This window comes from Syngnathoides biaculeatus, chromosome 15, assembly GCF_019802595.1.
Source record: "Syngnathoides biaculeatus isolate LvHL_M chromosome 15, ASM1980259v1, whole genome shotgun sequence".
Classification (NCBI taxonomy): Eukaryota; Metazoa; Chordata; class Actinopteri; order Syngnathiformes; family Syngnathidae; genus Syngnathoides; species Syngnathoides biaculeatus.
This window is the reverse complement of record NC_084654.1, coordinates 11226508-11243730: the sequence shown is the minus strand read 5'-3', so window position 1 is coordinate 11243730 and position 17223 is coordinate 11226508. Positions and strand designations below refer to the sequence as shown.

Below are 17223 nucleotides of genomic sequence, written 5' to 3'. Positions count from 1 at the left end.
CTTGGACTGCTGAAACACCTTCACTTCTATGTAGATACTTACTTATAGTTGTAAAAGGGTGTCAGTGTTCTATTTTTGTCTTCTGTTCATTGAACATTCGTGTTAGTCTTGCTCCATTTATGTAACATGACAGCCTTGAAGGGATGATATAGCTTTAACATGAAAAAAGATTTTCATCATGGATAGGGTAAGGTAAAAGTCATCTTCATGGGGATACAATATATGCAGTGGGGACAATCAGAAGCTTCTCTGGTGGCCTAATCCTTATCAAAAGCGCTGATCTGCATTTAAAACTTACATAAAATTTATATTCAATTCATAGCATGTTTTATCTGAATAGCCTCCATTCGTTTAAGGGTTAAATACTTGTGGTCCAATCTGAATTCAGCTTCCATTTGTGTAGCAATGTGAATGTAATCTTCCAAGGGCCTTCAGACTCAAGATTGTTGGTCGATGCCATACACAACAGAAATGTATGTTTTTATTCCCAAAAGATCTGAACCAATTAGATATCCGATTAAATAAACAACTGTATCTAACGGCTGCCTGGTTACAGAATGTTTCTGTTCTCTTGTTTAAAGCTACTTGAGTGGAATTTCTCTGCATTATGTGAAGCTAGTGTTTAGCAGAGGTGACTAACATGACGGAAATCAGAATCAGAATCAGCTTTATTGGCCAAGTGTGTAAAAACACACAAGGAATTTTTCTCCCACAGTCAGTGCTGCCCTGGTACGACATTCAGAACAAAGAACAAGGAGCAACAGAGCAACAAGAACAAAGAACAAGAGAAATTTCTGTTTATAGGAACTATTCCTTTTAAGTCGTGCAAGATGTAAAATCTTCTCCATTTAGAACAAGTAAGAGATACAGTGAAGAAAATAAGTATTTGAACACCCTGCTATATTGCAAGTTCTCCCACATAGAAATCGTGGAGGGGTGTGAAATTTTCATCGTAGGTGCATGTCCACCGTGAGAGAAACAATGTAAAAAGAAAAATCCAGAAATCACAATGTATGATTTTTTTTAACAATTTATTTATGTGATATATCTGAAAATAAGTATTTGAACACCTGAGAAAACCAATGTTAATATTTGGTAAAGTAACCTTTTTTTGCAATTACAGAGGTCAAACGTTTCCTGTAGTTGTTCACCAGGTTTGCACACACTGCAGGAGGGATTTTGGCCCACTCCTCCACACAGATCTTCGCTAGATCAGACAGGTTTCTGAGCTGTCACTGAGAAACATGGAGTTTCAGCTCCCTCCAAAGATTTTCTATTGGGTTTAGGTCTGGAGACTGGCTAGTCCACGCCAGAACCTTGACATGTTTCTTACGGAGCCACTCCTTGGTTTTCCTGGGTGTGTGCTTCAGGTCATTGTCATGTTGAAAGACCCAGCCACGACCCATCTTCAATCCTCTGACTGAGGGAAAGAGGTTGTTCCCCAAAATCTCAAAATACATGGCCGTGGTCATCCTCTCCTTAATACAGTGCAGTTGGCCTGTCCCACGTGCAGGAAAATACCCCTAAAGCAAAATTTCAGACCTCTCCATGACTTCTAAGTGGGAGAACTTGCAATATAGCAAGATGTTCAAATACTTATTTTCTTCACTGCATATATAGAAATAATGGTTAAAAATTTCTGATTGGCATGCTCCAACCCAGTAAAGGATTTAGTTGCCACTTTAATATGTAGCTTGATGAGTATGATGTATTTATTTTCAGTATGTATATATATTTTTTAATTAACTTTTTGGGGGGGTTTGTCACGTTATTAGATATAAATGATTGATGAAAGATTGTGTACAGCTAGCTGTATTGTAGCTATTTAGTGCAAGGACCACAGTACCACTTTTTCCTGTTAAAGCAGCAGCACATTTGACTTGCGTAATCCTGGTTTATTAAAAATGGATCGGTACAAACTGCGAGGTGTCAAAAATATTCAAGGATTGGTGTCACAAAAGATATTTTCAGTTTAAATCAAACTCAGGTTTCCTCTTCATTGTGCGCCAGACAATCACTCACCACGTCTACAAAAAGATCCTGTGTCATTAACGTTGTTAAGTGTACGAAAAGAGGCAAGTGTGGCAGAAACACTCGTGGTTGCTTGACCACGGCATTGCGGCTGATTAGAATGCCCAGAGCTTCCGGCATTTCCTGACGGGAAAAACATTGCCGTTCTGGAACAACAACCCTATTCACCTGAGAATGCCCCAGCTTAAAGGGGTCAACAAGGGAACACGGTCTGAAGACATGGACTCTATCAAGATGTCTAACAGAGTACTGGAGTGAGGATGATCCCGAGAGAATGCTCCCAGAATGCATGAAGGTGTGGAAGAGAAGACTGGGAAAGTGCATTAGACTCCAGGAGCTTTACTTTGAAGGGAAAAACTATGGATAACTAGATCTTTTACATCACTCACATAAATTTTTCTAAAGTTATATATTTTCCCAAACTATCACAATAAAGCACCTCCTTGAGCTGTCACCTCATTGTGGTGGAGTGCTTTGTGTTTCCAAGTGATTGTCGGAGCTAAGTTGTCTGGGGCTTGATCTCCCTAGGCACGTTCTAGGTGAGTACCCAGATAAAGCACAATTTCAAAAACCCCTATGTAATGTAAAAAATTATGTAAAACATTTTCCTTTGACTGGACGCGGAACAAACCCCAGCTGATGGGTACTGGTTGCCCAAGCGGAAGGCAGGTTTAATGGTTGCTGAGGCAAAAGCTTTGGAATGGGAGGAGTTAAGTGAGGGCATGGAGAGCGACTTCCGGATATCTTCGGGAAAATTAATGTCCACCATTCAACGTCGAAGGAGAGGGAGGCAGTGCACCAACAACATTTTGTATAGTGAGGATGGGGCGCTGCTAACCTCAAGTCGGGATGCTATGAGTTGGTGGGGAGGATACTTTCAAACCTCCTGAATTCCACCAATGCAACTTCCCATGAAGTAGCAGTTTGTGGTTTCTGAGGCAGTCTCATTGTGTGATCCACACGCTGGCTCACCAAAATGACTATTTATGTAACGCAGGAAAAAAAAACAATCTTTGACCATTATATTTGTCGAACGATAAGTCAATAAACTAATTACCATGGCAGACCTAAATAAAATACCTTGTCTGAAATCTCATTACATTTATTCCTGACTCTGAATCTCAGTTCAGTGAACGTTTTTCTAAGGATTATTCGCAACATTTATTGCAAAAGTGTGAAGAGAAAATAATTTATACTAGGAGTTATGTAACGCAAGTGGACGCATATTGAAGACCTAAATGCACAATGCAGCCGAATTGTTGTTAAACTTTAAAACTTAATTTTACAACATATTTCATTGAGCCAGTAGATCATCATGTCATGGGGATGAGTGAACAGTTATCAGAGGCTGAATAGGCCAAGTAAAGCTAATCGTTTCAACAATTTATCATAACTTCACTTTATGGTTTAGACAATTAAGAATCTTAACAAGTAACAGCATTGCAGTTCAGAATTTCTAAGGAGTGAAAGGGTGTTTAAATCTAACCATATTGCAATAAAACTGATATTTCCTTCTATTTTTAGAACCTCAATAATTATGATGTCTGGTGATATGAAGCTGGCAGCAAGTGCTAAACAGTCACAATGTGTGCTGTGCATGGTGTGTTTTTGGTGTTATGAAACTGGCATCCTATAGAACTTTCTCCTCGCTTTTTATTGGTGTTCACGCATAGATCCTTCTGACATACAGTAAAAAAACAAAGAGTAAGTTATAATGTGAAAAAAAGGCTGAATCTCAACACCAGTGAAAGTGAACCAATGGTTAATTAATCGGTATGCAAGTGGAAATGTGCCTACTCCTCCCCAAAACAAACAAACAAACAATTAGCTATTATGTTAGTTATTATGTTGTTTTATGGACATTGAGAGTCCTCAAGTCACACAGAGCTTTTTTTGTGACACCAAAGGTAGCCTCGCTCTTATTCTGTACTACTGGCAAGAACTAGACAATACACTTCCACACATATTGACTATGATATACATGAGAAATACAAGGTTCTATGTTATGTTAACCTTGTACTCAGTAGGTTTCTTTTTGCCTCAGTTTCTCCTCATCCGTATGTCCTCTCCATTACTTAATGTAAATGTAAATGCAGAAAGCTAAAGGGTGGATATTCATGTGAACACAAATTTAAATAAAAACCTATGAGCATTTTTCACTGGGATCAAAATGAGAGACGTTAGAGATGTCCTCACAGTAAATGATGAGAGCAATGCAAAAATCTCATTATCTAATCAGACCTCACACACATACACACTATACCTAGGTCAAATACTACAGTATATTTGGATGCCTGATATTGTACACAATTACATATACATCCTGCACATAACAATTGGTTCAATGTGCAGTATTACTCTCAAGGAGGGAGGGCTTTACCTTCTTAAAAGCTGGCATTCTAGGTAGATCCTCTTTCTGCAAAGTCCGTTTACATGTTGCAATCCTCAGCCAAGTTTGGAGGGTCCGTCAAACCCCACTCAGCCTGCAAGGTGTTGATGCTGAGCCACGAGGTTCACATTTTTCTCCTCCTTCTAACCCTCCTCACTCCAGCCCTGAAGCTGGCTTGACGAAATGTTAATACAGTACCGCATTCAAACACCGGTGGGGCTGTGGTGACTAAAACAGTACAGTGCAGTACTGTATTTCAAAAAGGTTATATAATACAGTAAATTACACGGTTCTCACAAGATTCGCCCGGCTAATATGTACGCGCAGGGAAAACTCCTTTTAAGTGGAAGTAGATTTATGGGTTGACGCTTTTTCTGACATTCGTGTCAGGAGCCAAGCTAGTACAGCATACTGAATCCAGTTTGTTGCTCTCACTTCCTTCCCCCGCTGTAGTGGAGTAAGTGAGTAGAGGGGAACAGCTGCACTCGTCGCCGACCTGTTTTTAGTCCCAAAGTCTAGCGTTTTAGTTGCACGAATGTAACACATGGTGTTATTTCATCGTTGGGTGGCTCGACGACAAATTTGTCAAGCTAATGCTAAGGCTAGGTTGCCTGAGTGCTAGCTAAGTTAGCTAACACCGTGTTGTTCTCGCTACAATTGAGTTCTTTAATTTGAGTCGTTCCTTTTGATATGACACACAGGAAAGAAGGTATGTGCCTTAATGATTAACTATACAATATGCTATGATATCGTTTCGTTGGTAAGTAGCCTGCTACCGTTTCTAGCTTGCCTCGTTTCGCTGCTCTAGCTGTAAACAAATGCACGTGCTCCCATGTTTCAAGCATATCGACCAACAAGCTCTATTTATTTGATATTCGCTCAAGAGTCAGATTGTGACTTCCCTGACAATCATTTATAAGAAATATTCGTAACTTTACAGAAAACGAGCACATTTGTATTGAATGATTCATTGTCACTAGTAAAGGTGGCTAGCCTGAATAACTGGATAAGCCTCATACTGCCGTGGTTCTCAACTACTGTCACCCGAGGACTCTCTTTACCTTGTAAAGTCGCGACCCACTTTGAAATAAAGTACAGAACAATAAAGAAAAAAAGATGGTCCTAAAAACGTGAAGAGTTTATTATTGTAAGAGCGATTTTTGCATTTTCAAAGGGGATTTCAGTGAACATTAAAACTTAAGGTTGAACATGATAACTTCTATTAGAATGAATAGAGTAAAATTAAACATAAATAGTCCTCACCACTAGTTATTTTATTTTGACTGCAACATCAACAGTTTGGCTTATTTTTAGGAAATGTTATTATATTATCAGTCCAACATATTATGCCATTAGAAAAACTAAAAATGTAATTTGTTAAGGTTTTTGGATCCATCTCACCAAGTCCAAGAGAAGCTGTTCAAATCCCGCTGGACGTTTTTTTTTTATTTATTTATTTATTTTTTTTTTTTTGCACCACGCTCGTTTTCATTCTTATTGCACTGATATCTTTGACTGATTTCAATTTTGACCGAACATGAGGAATAATTGTGATTAATAATCGTGCAGGCATAGTTCATCTTTTCTTAAAAAGTTTAAGTTTACTACATCGTGTATTAGATTTTCAAACAATTAATTCAGTTTGTGTGCATTCTATACAGTATTCCAATTGAAAGTACTCCAGAAGCTTTACCCTGCTGCCCCTAAATTGGAGAAGGAACCCTCCTCACCATGCATACAAGTGGATACTTTGCTAGAGAAAAAACTCGTGAACAGAAAAACATCTCATCAAGATATTCCTCACAGTAAGATTCATTGTATGTCCTGACTTTTTATATTATTTGCATTAATTTTAAACTCATTTTTGTTTGTTTTAAGGTAATCCAGCAGTGACATCAAGCACGGGCATTCAAAGCAGGCGAATATACACGGTTCTACCTCCTCCTGAAGACTATCAGGCAGATTCAGTGGAATCTGTCACACTACCTGAGCTCGAGACCATAAATAACGTAGAGGGTCCATCTGGTAAGGAAACTATGATCTTATATTAGTTTGATTTGTATCGTCATGATAAGTTGGATTTACAAAAGAAAGGTACCTTCTTGTGATGTTGCTTCTTAAATTCCAATCAATTATTTCACTCTGTAAAATTGAGGAAAAAGACAAAGAAAAAATGAAATTTTTATTGTTCCATATGTGAAACACATGGTTTTAATCCTACTAATTAGATGTTGGCTTGAAGATAGTGTAGATGTGATGTTTTGCTATGCATATAATGGTTTGAAATTGACCAATATGTTTTGAAAGTAGTACCTATGGAGTCTTTTTCTCTCTTTGCACAAACTGTCAGAATGATCACATTTTAATTAGTGTTGGTTCAGTACCAAGCTCTGTACTCATCCAAATTGTTGTTGAACCCCACCTGATGGCCTTTTTTTTAAACTACAATGATTATCTTGGAAGACAGCATCTGTGAGTTCATCATGACAAAAAAAAACAAAAAACTAAACACCTGTATGTAAAATTAAATTACCTTTTGGATTCAGATATACTGTTCACAATGGCGACGTGGAGTAAATATCTTTGCGGAACCAATCAATCACGTCTTTGATCGGATTGCCAAATTATTACATTAAAAGCGATCAGCCGATAAGCAATACATACCAATTATCAGCCAATAAGCAATAAATGCGAATTATCAGCCGATAAAATGATAAAATCACCATAAAGTCTAATGTTTGACCATAATGGTGACGTGTTAAATGTTTATTTCAGCTGCTGTATATGATGATTATTGATTTTCCCCACCCACTGAATTAAACAATTTATTGCCTATGACCTGCAGAACATGGCGTACAGGAGTCCAGTGAAGAGTTGGACGAAGCGGTAGCAACAATTGAAGAAAAGAAAAGAAGAAAAAGGAGACTGAAATTTCATGGAGAGAAAGCTCCTACTAGTACTGTTCAAAATGGGACACCAACGGATGAGGAAGTAGTGCACATTAGCCGTAACAAGAAGAGGAAACTGAAGAAGAAACGGCACAAAGAGAAGATGCTCTCAATGGGTTTGATGCCTCGGGCTTCTGCATTGGAATTCACATATGAAAGAGAGAACGACGAGGCAGAGGTGGAAGAAAATGGGATTAGAGCTTCCGAGGTGGCGGATTTCCTCAGGACCACAATGGAAATCTATAAATCTGATTGTGAGTGCTGAACTTTTCTGATCAAACGTCTTCTCTTTATACGATATGACAGACATCAATTAAGCTAGCTTTAAATGTTTATACAGTCTCATGGTGCTTTTGTGGTTGTGTGACTTTGATTAAGTAATTCTGTGGTCCTTCAGCTTTACTGCATGCAGAGAAGCTTCCTCAGCTATCTAGTGTGTTGGAGAATCTTTTGAGTAGTATCATCAGTGGAAGCAGGCCTGCCTCTCTCTTGAATCATCTCTACGCTCTCCAGCAATGTATTCAACACGAGAACAAAGACAGACTGGAAAAAGCACTGCAGAACCTCTGTAACAACACCATGATGGCAGCAGGTTAGTGATTGTTTAGATCAAGGGTGTCAAACTCAAATTCACAGCCAAAATTTTAAATTGAACAAAGCCGAGGGCCAAGGTTGAACATATTAACCTTTTAATATGGAACCAAACAAGTGTATAATACTTGTAATACCGGCGGGCCAGCTCTAATATTAATTTGAAATTGCCTCGCGAGCCAAATATAATTACACCGTGGGCCAAATTTTGCCCGCAGGCCAGAGTTTGACTCCTACAGTTTATATGCTGAGGTGTCAAACTAATGGCTCATGGGCCACATTCAGTCTTCCGTATCAATTTATGTGGTCAGTGAAAGCTTACTACTGTTTTTCCTTGACCTCAATTCAAAACTAGCTTAATGATGATCAGTACATGCACGTGCTGTAATGTTATATGAGTGACAATTATTAAGTTTCCCATAAGTGACATTTTAGGTGAGGGACAAGAACTTAACTGCCTTATGCTCTTGACTACACACTTTGTGTAGTCACAGCACAGCACATGTTGGGCATCATTTGAATTTGAGCGATTACTGTTCTTTCACTCTTCAAACAAATGTAAGCCTCAGTCATAGAAAAACAACCTTAACTTCTTCATCTTCTTTTCCTTTTGGCTTCTCCCGTTAGAAGTCTCACCCTTCAACTGCACATACATGCTTTTGATTTCTAAAAACATGCACTTGAACTTAACTGCAAATTTCACACATTTAAACCTGTTAACTCCAAAAGCATATTTTTATCCGTGTGTGATTGGTTAAATGGTGGCGTAATAAGTTCAACAGGGACTCGTCAGGGGTCGCTTTGTTAATGTATGTCTCAAAGGGCCCATGCAGGAGACAATAACAAGGACATTATTCAACCTCTGGAAATATATCTGTTCACGATGGGAACTTGTAAAATCCAGACTTTATTTCAAGCTTGCTTTAGGTTTTCCTTTCCTCTCCATGCACCTGTTCCACAACTGCATGAAAGCTTCTCAAATACGCCCACAGTCTTCTGGTTGGATGAGTCATTCTTATCATCAGTGTTTCATAATGGAACTCTTCTAGCAGATTTGATCAAAAAAGGAGCGTATGAATAAAACTCAGAAAAGGAAATTCAGGATTTTTTTTTCTTTGGGTTGTAAAGGTTCATTCTTGAGTGATCTCTTTCTGAAAAAAATCATTTTAAGGCCTTTGGCCTTCACATCACATTCATGAGTTTTGATATTCCGAACATCCCATTTTCTAACGCGACCCACTCCAGTTCATTCCAATAATAACTCTCTCGAGAAGTGTTCCGATAACATGTCCCTAGCAGCTTTCCCTTTCATCATATTTTTCTACGCCCCATTATTCCTCTGATAAAATACTTGACAGGTTCACTCCCAATATTCATTTTATGCACCCCTATATAAAATGCTTACTGACGAGTTTTCTGTGTTAATGTCGCCATGCAAGTATTTGCACTTCAGGATATAATTTATTATGGATGTAAGTGCGAATGGTTGTTTATGTGTGCCCTGGGATAAGCTGACTACCAGTACAAATTGCTACCCCACCTCCTGCCAAGAGATGGTGATGATAGGCTCCAGCATGCCTGCGACTCTTGTGAGGATAAGCGGTTCATAAAATGGATAGATGGATGGATGTTTAAGTACCACACTTTGTTGTCTTTATGTTTCAGAGGAAACCACTGCTGTTGCAACATTGTTCCAATACTGGATAACAGACATTCTTCCCATCAAGGAAGGCAAGGAGACAAAACTCTCTTGAGTCTTAGTCATTCAACAACATCATGTAAGGATTAATGCTGTGCTACTTCCTTTTGAATTGTTCTTAATTTATTTAGTCTTTGTCACGCCATGATACTATGTCAATAATTTTATTTTTTGTTTAGTTTCTGGAATTATTTTTCCTTTATCAGAAATAAAACAAAGCATTTTGTTCATCCCAATTAAGAAACTGGCCTTTTATTGAACTGCTCTTTAATTCATTGTTGTTTGTGTTTTTCAAATTCATGGATATTGGTAACACTTGTCTGTCTAATCTTACCCCAATTACCAGCAAAGCAAAGGTCAGCACTTCAGGCACTCGGGTTTTGTTTGCTGTCATGACATTTAAAACTACCCAACTAATCAAACACATTATCGAACATTCCACATGCCTGCAAAACACTGTTGCAATTTTAAATTACTAGAATGTGTGATTTTCTAACCGAAATCCTCACATTTCAAGTCACATTTCAAATTTCAGCCTCAAGGGGGTAATGGTTCAGAACAGGAAACCAATCCAGTCTCGCTTTTCAACAACACTTATCTAACTTTATACTTGATATAGAAACACAGCATGTTGGATCCATGTTGGACTTTGAGCACCATCATCCCCTGGGGAGCCTGACACTAGCTGTATTCTATTCTAGTGCATTTGCCCAAAGCTTGTTACCAGGGGAGGAGTTCATGAAAAGGACAGAGAATTATCACGGCTGGAAAGTGTCATTGTGTCATGTTGAGTAACTACTGTCTTTTCAAAACTGAATGAGTTTGACCACACAGTGCACCAATCTGAATGATCTATGTATTTACATAGTGGGAAGTGTAATTATTTGATAAACTGTTGAATTTGTAGTTGGATCCCCCCCCACCACCACCACCAAATAAAACTCAATAGTTCTTCATTTATTCTGGTAATAGACAGAATATCAATAAGAAATGTGTGCAAATCACAGGGAAAAAAAAGTTCTAACCCATGAATTGTATTGACGGAATTAATGAAGATTAGCTGAAGTAAAACAGAATATATGTGCGTGAATGAGACGGGCAGAGGAGGAAGAGTGAAGCTCCAGGGAGAAGAGATAGCGAAGGTGCACGACTTCAAATACTTGGGGTCAACAATCCAGCGCAATGGTGAGTGTGGTAAGGAAGTGAAGAAACAGGTCCAAGTGGGGTGGAACAGTTGGCGGAAGGTGTCTGGTGTTCTATGTGACAGAAGAGTATCCACCACTATGAAGGGCAAAGTTTATAAAACAGTGGTGAGGCCGGCCATGATGTACGGATTAGAGACGGTGGCCCTGAAGAAACAGCAGGAAGCAGAACCTGAGGTAGCAAAAATGAAGATGCTGAGGTTCTCGCTTGTTGTGAACAGGTTGAATGGGATTAGAAATGAGCTCATTAGGGGGACAGCCAAAGTTGGATGTTTTTGAGACAAGGTGAGAGAGAGCAGACTTCGATGGTTTGGACGTGTTCAGAGGTGAGAGAGTGAGTATGTTGGTAGAAGGGTGCTGAGGAAGGAGCTGCCAGGCAAAAGAGCGAGAGAAAGACCAAAGAGAAGGTTGATTGATGTTCTGAGGGAAGACATGAGGGCACTTGGTGTTAGAGAGGAAGATGCAGGAGATAGGCTTAGATGGAAAAAGATGTATCCATCTTACCTAGAATTCTTTTCCCATAGATTGGCTGCTGCTCAAAACCAATTAGTAATCAGGTTTTTAAGCACGTGTCTGCTCGTAATCAATTTTCCACTCCAACCATGACCCAAGTTAAAGGTTTGTCAAAAGATGTGAAGAGCAGTAAAATTGTGGAGTTGCACAAGGCTGGAATAGTTTGCAAAATAATCAGCAAAAGGCTTGGGGAGAAGATGATGACTATTGGCATCGTTAATTTTAAGACACAGATCATTAATTGCCCTTGGTGGGAAGCTCCATGTAAGTGAGTTTGAATGATCATGCAAAATGTAAGACCTCTACCTCAATTGCCTGGAGAATAGTTGTCAACCTGATGGCATTTTTACTTTCTGCTGGTTGCAAATACATCTTTGTGAAGTCTCTTGGAGACAAGCCAGGTTGCCACGGAGTTACGGTGAAATCAAATGTTCGATTTCAGTGGAGACCTTTTGGCCACGCCTCTATATGCTTACGATAGAGAAAAACCTTAACGTAGATTAATGTCACATAACTGCCATCGATCGTCACTAAAATCTATGTGAACATCCATCCGCCAGACTGCCCTCCGACTGTAATACCCTTGACTATCTCATTCATGTTCTAAAAATACTTAGGTTTTTCCCCTCATTCACAATTTCAAAGGTAGTACGTAAATTAATGTGGAAAAAATGAACTTAAATGATTCAAGCAAATGGCTGCAATATTAAAAAAAAAAAAAAAGTTAACATTTTAAGGGGGTCTGAATACTTTTTGTTCCCACTGTAAATAACAATATACAGTACATTCTTGTCCTGCTGTATGTGTACCTAATTGTTAGGTCGGGGTCTTAAATTGAGTAAGGTACTGACTACCCTTGAATAGATTCACACCGATTGTTGGAAAGTATTGGCAAGGTATCCCATCTATTTTTTCATGGAACCTACTGTATACCTGCACTAGGATCTGTCTTGTTTCTGTTTACTTCTTTGTTGCTGTATGCCAAGTCTTGTAATCCCATTAGAAACACCAACTGCCGAAGCCTGTTATATAAGGAGACATTATCCCAGTCGACAAGCCTGCTTTGAAGCAGATGTCTGAAGGCAGGCTGAATTTACCACACGCATCCGGGTAGCCCCTCTGTCAGCGGGTTGCCCCCTCCTGGGAGTCCAGGAAGGGGAACTGCAGAGACCCACGTCTTTGCTCATCCATCCATTGCGGAGAGAAAAATGTTTTTCAGACTCCCAAGACTGACTCCAGGCTACATCAGGTTACTGCAGGTGGGTTTTAATTGCTCTCTTGTTTTTCTGTTTGCTCTTTATTCAGTCAAATAGATGAATAACTGCTAAATAATTGCTCTTTGTTACTTTTTTACACGCACATACAACCAAAATGAATTTTGTAGCCTCTATGATGTATTTCAATATGCTGCTGTGTTGCTATTTTATTTTTTCTTTTTAAATCTTCTTGGGTGTGTCAAGGAGTTAATTTTGAATTAGATCCATTGTAAGAATGAGACTCCCTCAACACCCTTACGTATAAAAACTGTATTCCAGATTTAAATCTTGCACAGTGATTGCTTAATCTCTATTGGTCCTGCGAGGTGTAGTTCTTGGAGACTGATGTAATCGCTGCTTTCAAGGTAGTGGTTTTACAGGCACATGCACAGCTTAACCTGAGGCTAAGTATACATCAACTTAATTTCACGCAGTTTTATTTTGCCATCAGGTAGCCTGCTGACTGAACTGCTTCAACTGTGCAAATACTGTACAATGAAATGCACAGACATCGTCCCATGTACAGTACATACAGTCATTCCATGCTTCAGTTTCTGTAATTATTGGATGCATTTTGTTTTAGCTCATGTCACATAATTGCCTATTCAGTGACAAACAATGAAGAGATGTGACCCCAATGACAGCCAACTGAGTTGTAAATGGAAATGAGAATTGGGTAAGTGAGCTTCAGGAATGGATTTTTAACTGCCCGTGACACAACTCTGTTGGAAAATGAGGTTTCTATTATTTCCTCTGCTTTATCATTGTGATAGGTGTGCACAGGAAATTGCCCGTGTCGCAAAACAGACAAGCTTTTTGTTTACCGAAAGTGATATGGTAAAAGGAAGATTGTGGGAATGATACTGATGGAGATTGCAGGAGCACTGAACAGTGTGGAGGGCAGATAAATATCATGCAATGTGGGAAATAGTTTAGCAAAAAGCTACAACACAAGCCGGACTCACTGGATCTCAGGCTAACAGTATCTTGTTACATACAGTATATGTATGTGAACATGAAGTTAGTGATATATTGAAATTGAAGCTTGCAGATAGCTTGTCACCATCTGTTCGAGGTTCATCAATTGATTTTTCATGTTTCTTCTCTCAGACTCAGGCCTACCACAATGTATGCCTGGTGTCTCCACCCGAGAAGACCATGCCTGGCATGGCCATGATTCTAGGGGCCTTGGGGATCGGGATGTGCGGGTACAGCTCCAGGCAGTTGGCTCTCTACCACCGACCTTCCAGCCGGGTGCTGCAAAGAGTTGGCCCCCACACTGATGCCAGCTTGGGGGGCACCTACCTGGATACTACCCGCAGGGCTGGAGCCTGCCAGGAAATCCCACCTCCCTTCTTTGTGGGCCAGAAGTTAAATTTAAAATAAGCGCATGGGTCGGGCAAAGATTGGCTACCATAGGGTGACTCTCAGTAACCACACTGTTGCGTGTTAAAGATTGTAGCTATGCTGGCCCATTGTTTCAATGAGGCCCATGTGCTCTCTGATAACATGCTAGTGGAGGTATCTGATTGATTCAACTTGTGTTGGCGGGATGTTGGATGTGACATGAGTTGTCTGGTGTCATACAATTGATGTCTCTTAACCTCTTAATAGTATTGCAATAGTCAGTTACTGTGCAAGCACGAGCAGTAAAAATAATCTGACATCAGAACTTCCCTCGCAGAACTAATGAATGTAAGCCTGTATTTCAATTTAGAGTCCTTGTGTCTGTTTTGGATGGTACGAAATGGGAATTAAGTTTGGCAGTGATCCTTCATTCACAGATGGCATGCAAAAACATTCTCGGTAGCCTCACCTGCCGAAGCAGTGAAGAAAATATTAATCAGCCTGTCCCATGATACTTTTGAGGAGAGCAGGTTGCATCCTTGAGCAAAGCCTCACAGTAAAACAATTAATTAAGGAGAATGTGGAGGTCGGAGGTTGGCTTTGTGACTCAGTTAATAGCTTTCTAAGAATGGGCTACTAATTTCGTCACAAAGCTTGGTCAGGAGGATGAAGTTCAGCAGGAAGTAGCAGTGCAGCTGTTTTTGCCAGGTTATTTAATTGTAGCACGTAAGGTAGATTGTTATTATTATTTTTATTTCTTAGACCTGCAATCTCTGTGGAGTTTAATCTATGCAGATGGCAAACCACACCCTTAACTAATCTGGTTTAGCTTGTGTCTTTTCTTACTCATCATAGTTGGGCAGTCCCTGTGCCCCCAAACTGTACCTTTCTCCCTGCAATGTCCACCATTTGTCTCTCTGTCATGCGTTGGTGTCCCTGTGTTCGCACCCAAAAAGATATGGCTGTTACAAAGGGAGATGGTTGCAAATTGGCGAGGCATTGAGCGTGGTTGAGAATGTGTGCTGTGCCTTAGGGAGAGTACAGGGTCTAACTGTCAAAGTGTTGGAAATAAACTTCTTTATATGAGCAGTACATATTCCTTGCTGGCAAGCAAGTCTTTCCTGTTGAGCTTATTTGCGACAGGTTGGGAGTTAATTAAGTCCGCTACCAACCTCCTGAATGCTGGGATTCCAAAGAAGCTTTTTAATATTGGTAGTTACCAATCCCTACGTCGTAATAAATCCTACTCTGACTGAACACAACCACATACATGTTTGGGCAATGTTCTCTCAGGAGTATAATCAATATTGGGTGTGTTCTAGTTTTGTTCTCTCTTCCCCCCACTGCACTGCAGTGTTGCTGATTGAGCACTAAGCTTAAAGATCCATCGATCGCTCTCAGTCATTAAACTTGGGAAGGAGAAGGCAACTTAGGAACCACCTCTATCCACCAAACGTTGTTTTGTCAGTTTGAGGGATTACTGCCAAAGATGTGCACTGCAAGAAAGGAATATTAGTAGTTTCAGGATTCCCCCCACCCCATATGTTGTCATTATGTCACATTATGTTAACTAGTGATTCTGTGGTTATGGAAATACGATCTCATCTGTTCCCTTCAGATGTCAGTTTTGCTCAATTAGTGGTACATTTGATAGAATTCACAAAATAAAATGTAGATCAGCAAACTCTGTGCTTTTCTATTGCTTGCAACTCTCATTTTTTGAGTGACATACTTGAATATGAGCGTTCATCTGAGCCCTAACTGGACAAGTTGAAAGAAATGGATACTTATAGCACATTTTTTCACTATACAAAAAATATATGCTACACCTTAATCACAGTAACGTGTACAATGTGCAGTGTGTTATAATATTCAGTCATGTATAGAGTACATATTATGGATAGGGATGCTCTAATTCTAGTTTTAGTATCACCATTATTGATATTGTACTGTGTTTGTAGTTGGACTTGAAAAAAAAATACTCCGACACTAACACATGAAAGCAAATTTATCAGCCTGGCATATACTTTCCGGGCCGGTTGGGTAGGACTCCTAAACAGGGATGACAACACTTTGTTGGCCAAATGCTAATTTGTAGGCCATATGGCATACACCAAATTTTTTAAGCCCTGTTATCAGCTTTGGTCTGCACTGAGCCAGCCGCACTCCCATCACAAAGCTGCTTCAGCGTGGCACTGAGTAAAGAGAAGTAACCAATGTTGTGATAAAGCGTCACTTCAGTTGGCCTGTCACAGTTTTAGAACTCGTCTCTTGTCATTTTTGTTACTCATTTTGGTTTGGAAACAGAGGTAACATCCTTGACCAACTATACCCACCAGACTCTCCTTCATGCGCTCCCACCACCATTCCTGTCCTGCCTTCATTTATAGGCTACATTTTAATGAAATACGGGGCCAGATTGTTGATTGTTAAAATGTCAGTTATGATAATTATGTTATGCCATGTTAAGAAAACTTTGTGTTGATAAAAATATTTGATGAAATGAAATGATCACAATTGCAATATGTGACACCATTATCAAGTATCAGTACTTGTGTTGGCGAGAAAGAGAACATACTTTAATTTAAGTACTGGTCTGGGAAAAAAAAATGCCATCAGTTCCCTGATAGAAATGACTACGTACTTTTGATTACTGGTCATTTTAATGAGTACACTTGGTTAAGGATGTTATCAATGCAAAATTGCAGGACATATTCAATTTCATCTTTAATGGACCAAATGTGCATGTTTTTGAAATGTGATTGTTCGCAAACTTTTGTTCTCAAAGGTCATATTAGATTTTTAAAATGGATTGACAGTCCAAACTAGTTTGTGGATGAGTTAAAAACAAACAAACAAACAATAGTTTATTTGAATAATAGTAATTCTCAAAAACTCCAAAAGAAACTTATTTTATTTTTATTTATACAGTGTATATATTTATCTAGGCGGCACTGTGGTAAAGCGTTGGCCTCACAGCTCTGAGGTCCCGGGTTCAATCCCGGACCCGCCTGTGTGGAGTTTGCATGTTCTCCCTGTGCCTGCGGGGGTTTCCTCTGGGCACTCCGGTTTCCTCCCACGTCCCAAAAACATGCCACATTGATTGGACACTCTAAATTGCCCCAATAGGTGTGATTGTGAGTGCAGCTGCTTGTCTCCGTGTGCCCTGCGATTATTGGCTGGCAACCAGTTCAGGGTGTACCCCGCCTCCTGCCCGTTGACAGCTGGGATAGGCTGCAGGACTCCC

The 17223-nt window shown here is 39.6% G+C and overlaps 2 protein-coding genes across 2 annotated transcripts in view; one reads left to right on the top strand and one right to left on the bottom strand.

The window, feature by feature from the left end:
• Window positions 1-6558, bottom strand: part of dlgap2a (discs, large (Drosophila) homolog-associated protein 2a) — a 176575-nt gene extending 170017 nt beyond the window's left edge. The window contains exons 1-2 of the mRNA XM_061844217.1: window positions 6519-6558; window positions 4412-4514 (exon numbers count right to left, since the gene is read on the bottom strand). Coding sequence (XP_061700201.1) covers window positions 4412-4429 — 18 coding nt within the window. The 5' untranslated portion in view covers window positions 4430-4514; window positions 6519-6558. The remainder of the gene's footprint in view (window positions 1-4411; window positions 4515-6518) is intronic.
• LOC133513423 (glutamate-rich protein 1) lies at window positions 4691-9889 on the top strand. Its single transcript, XM_061844218.1, has 6 exons — window positions 4691-5129; window positions 6082-6225; window positions 6299-6445; window positions 7266-7622; window positions 7766-7960; window positions 9625-9889. Exons 1-6 carry the CDS (start codon window positions 5111-5113, stop codon window positions 9711-9713), a joined length of 951 nt encoding a protein of 316 aa, XP_061700202.1. The 5' UTR covers window positions 4691-5110; the 3' UTR covers window positions 9714-9889.
• The last annotated feature ends 7334 nt before the right edge of the window (window positions 9890-17223 follow it).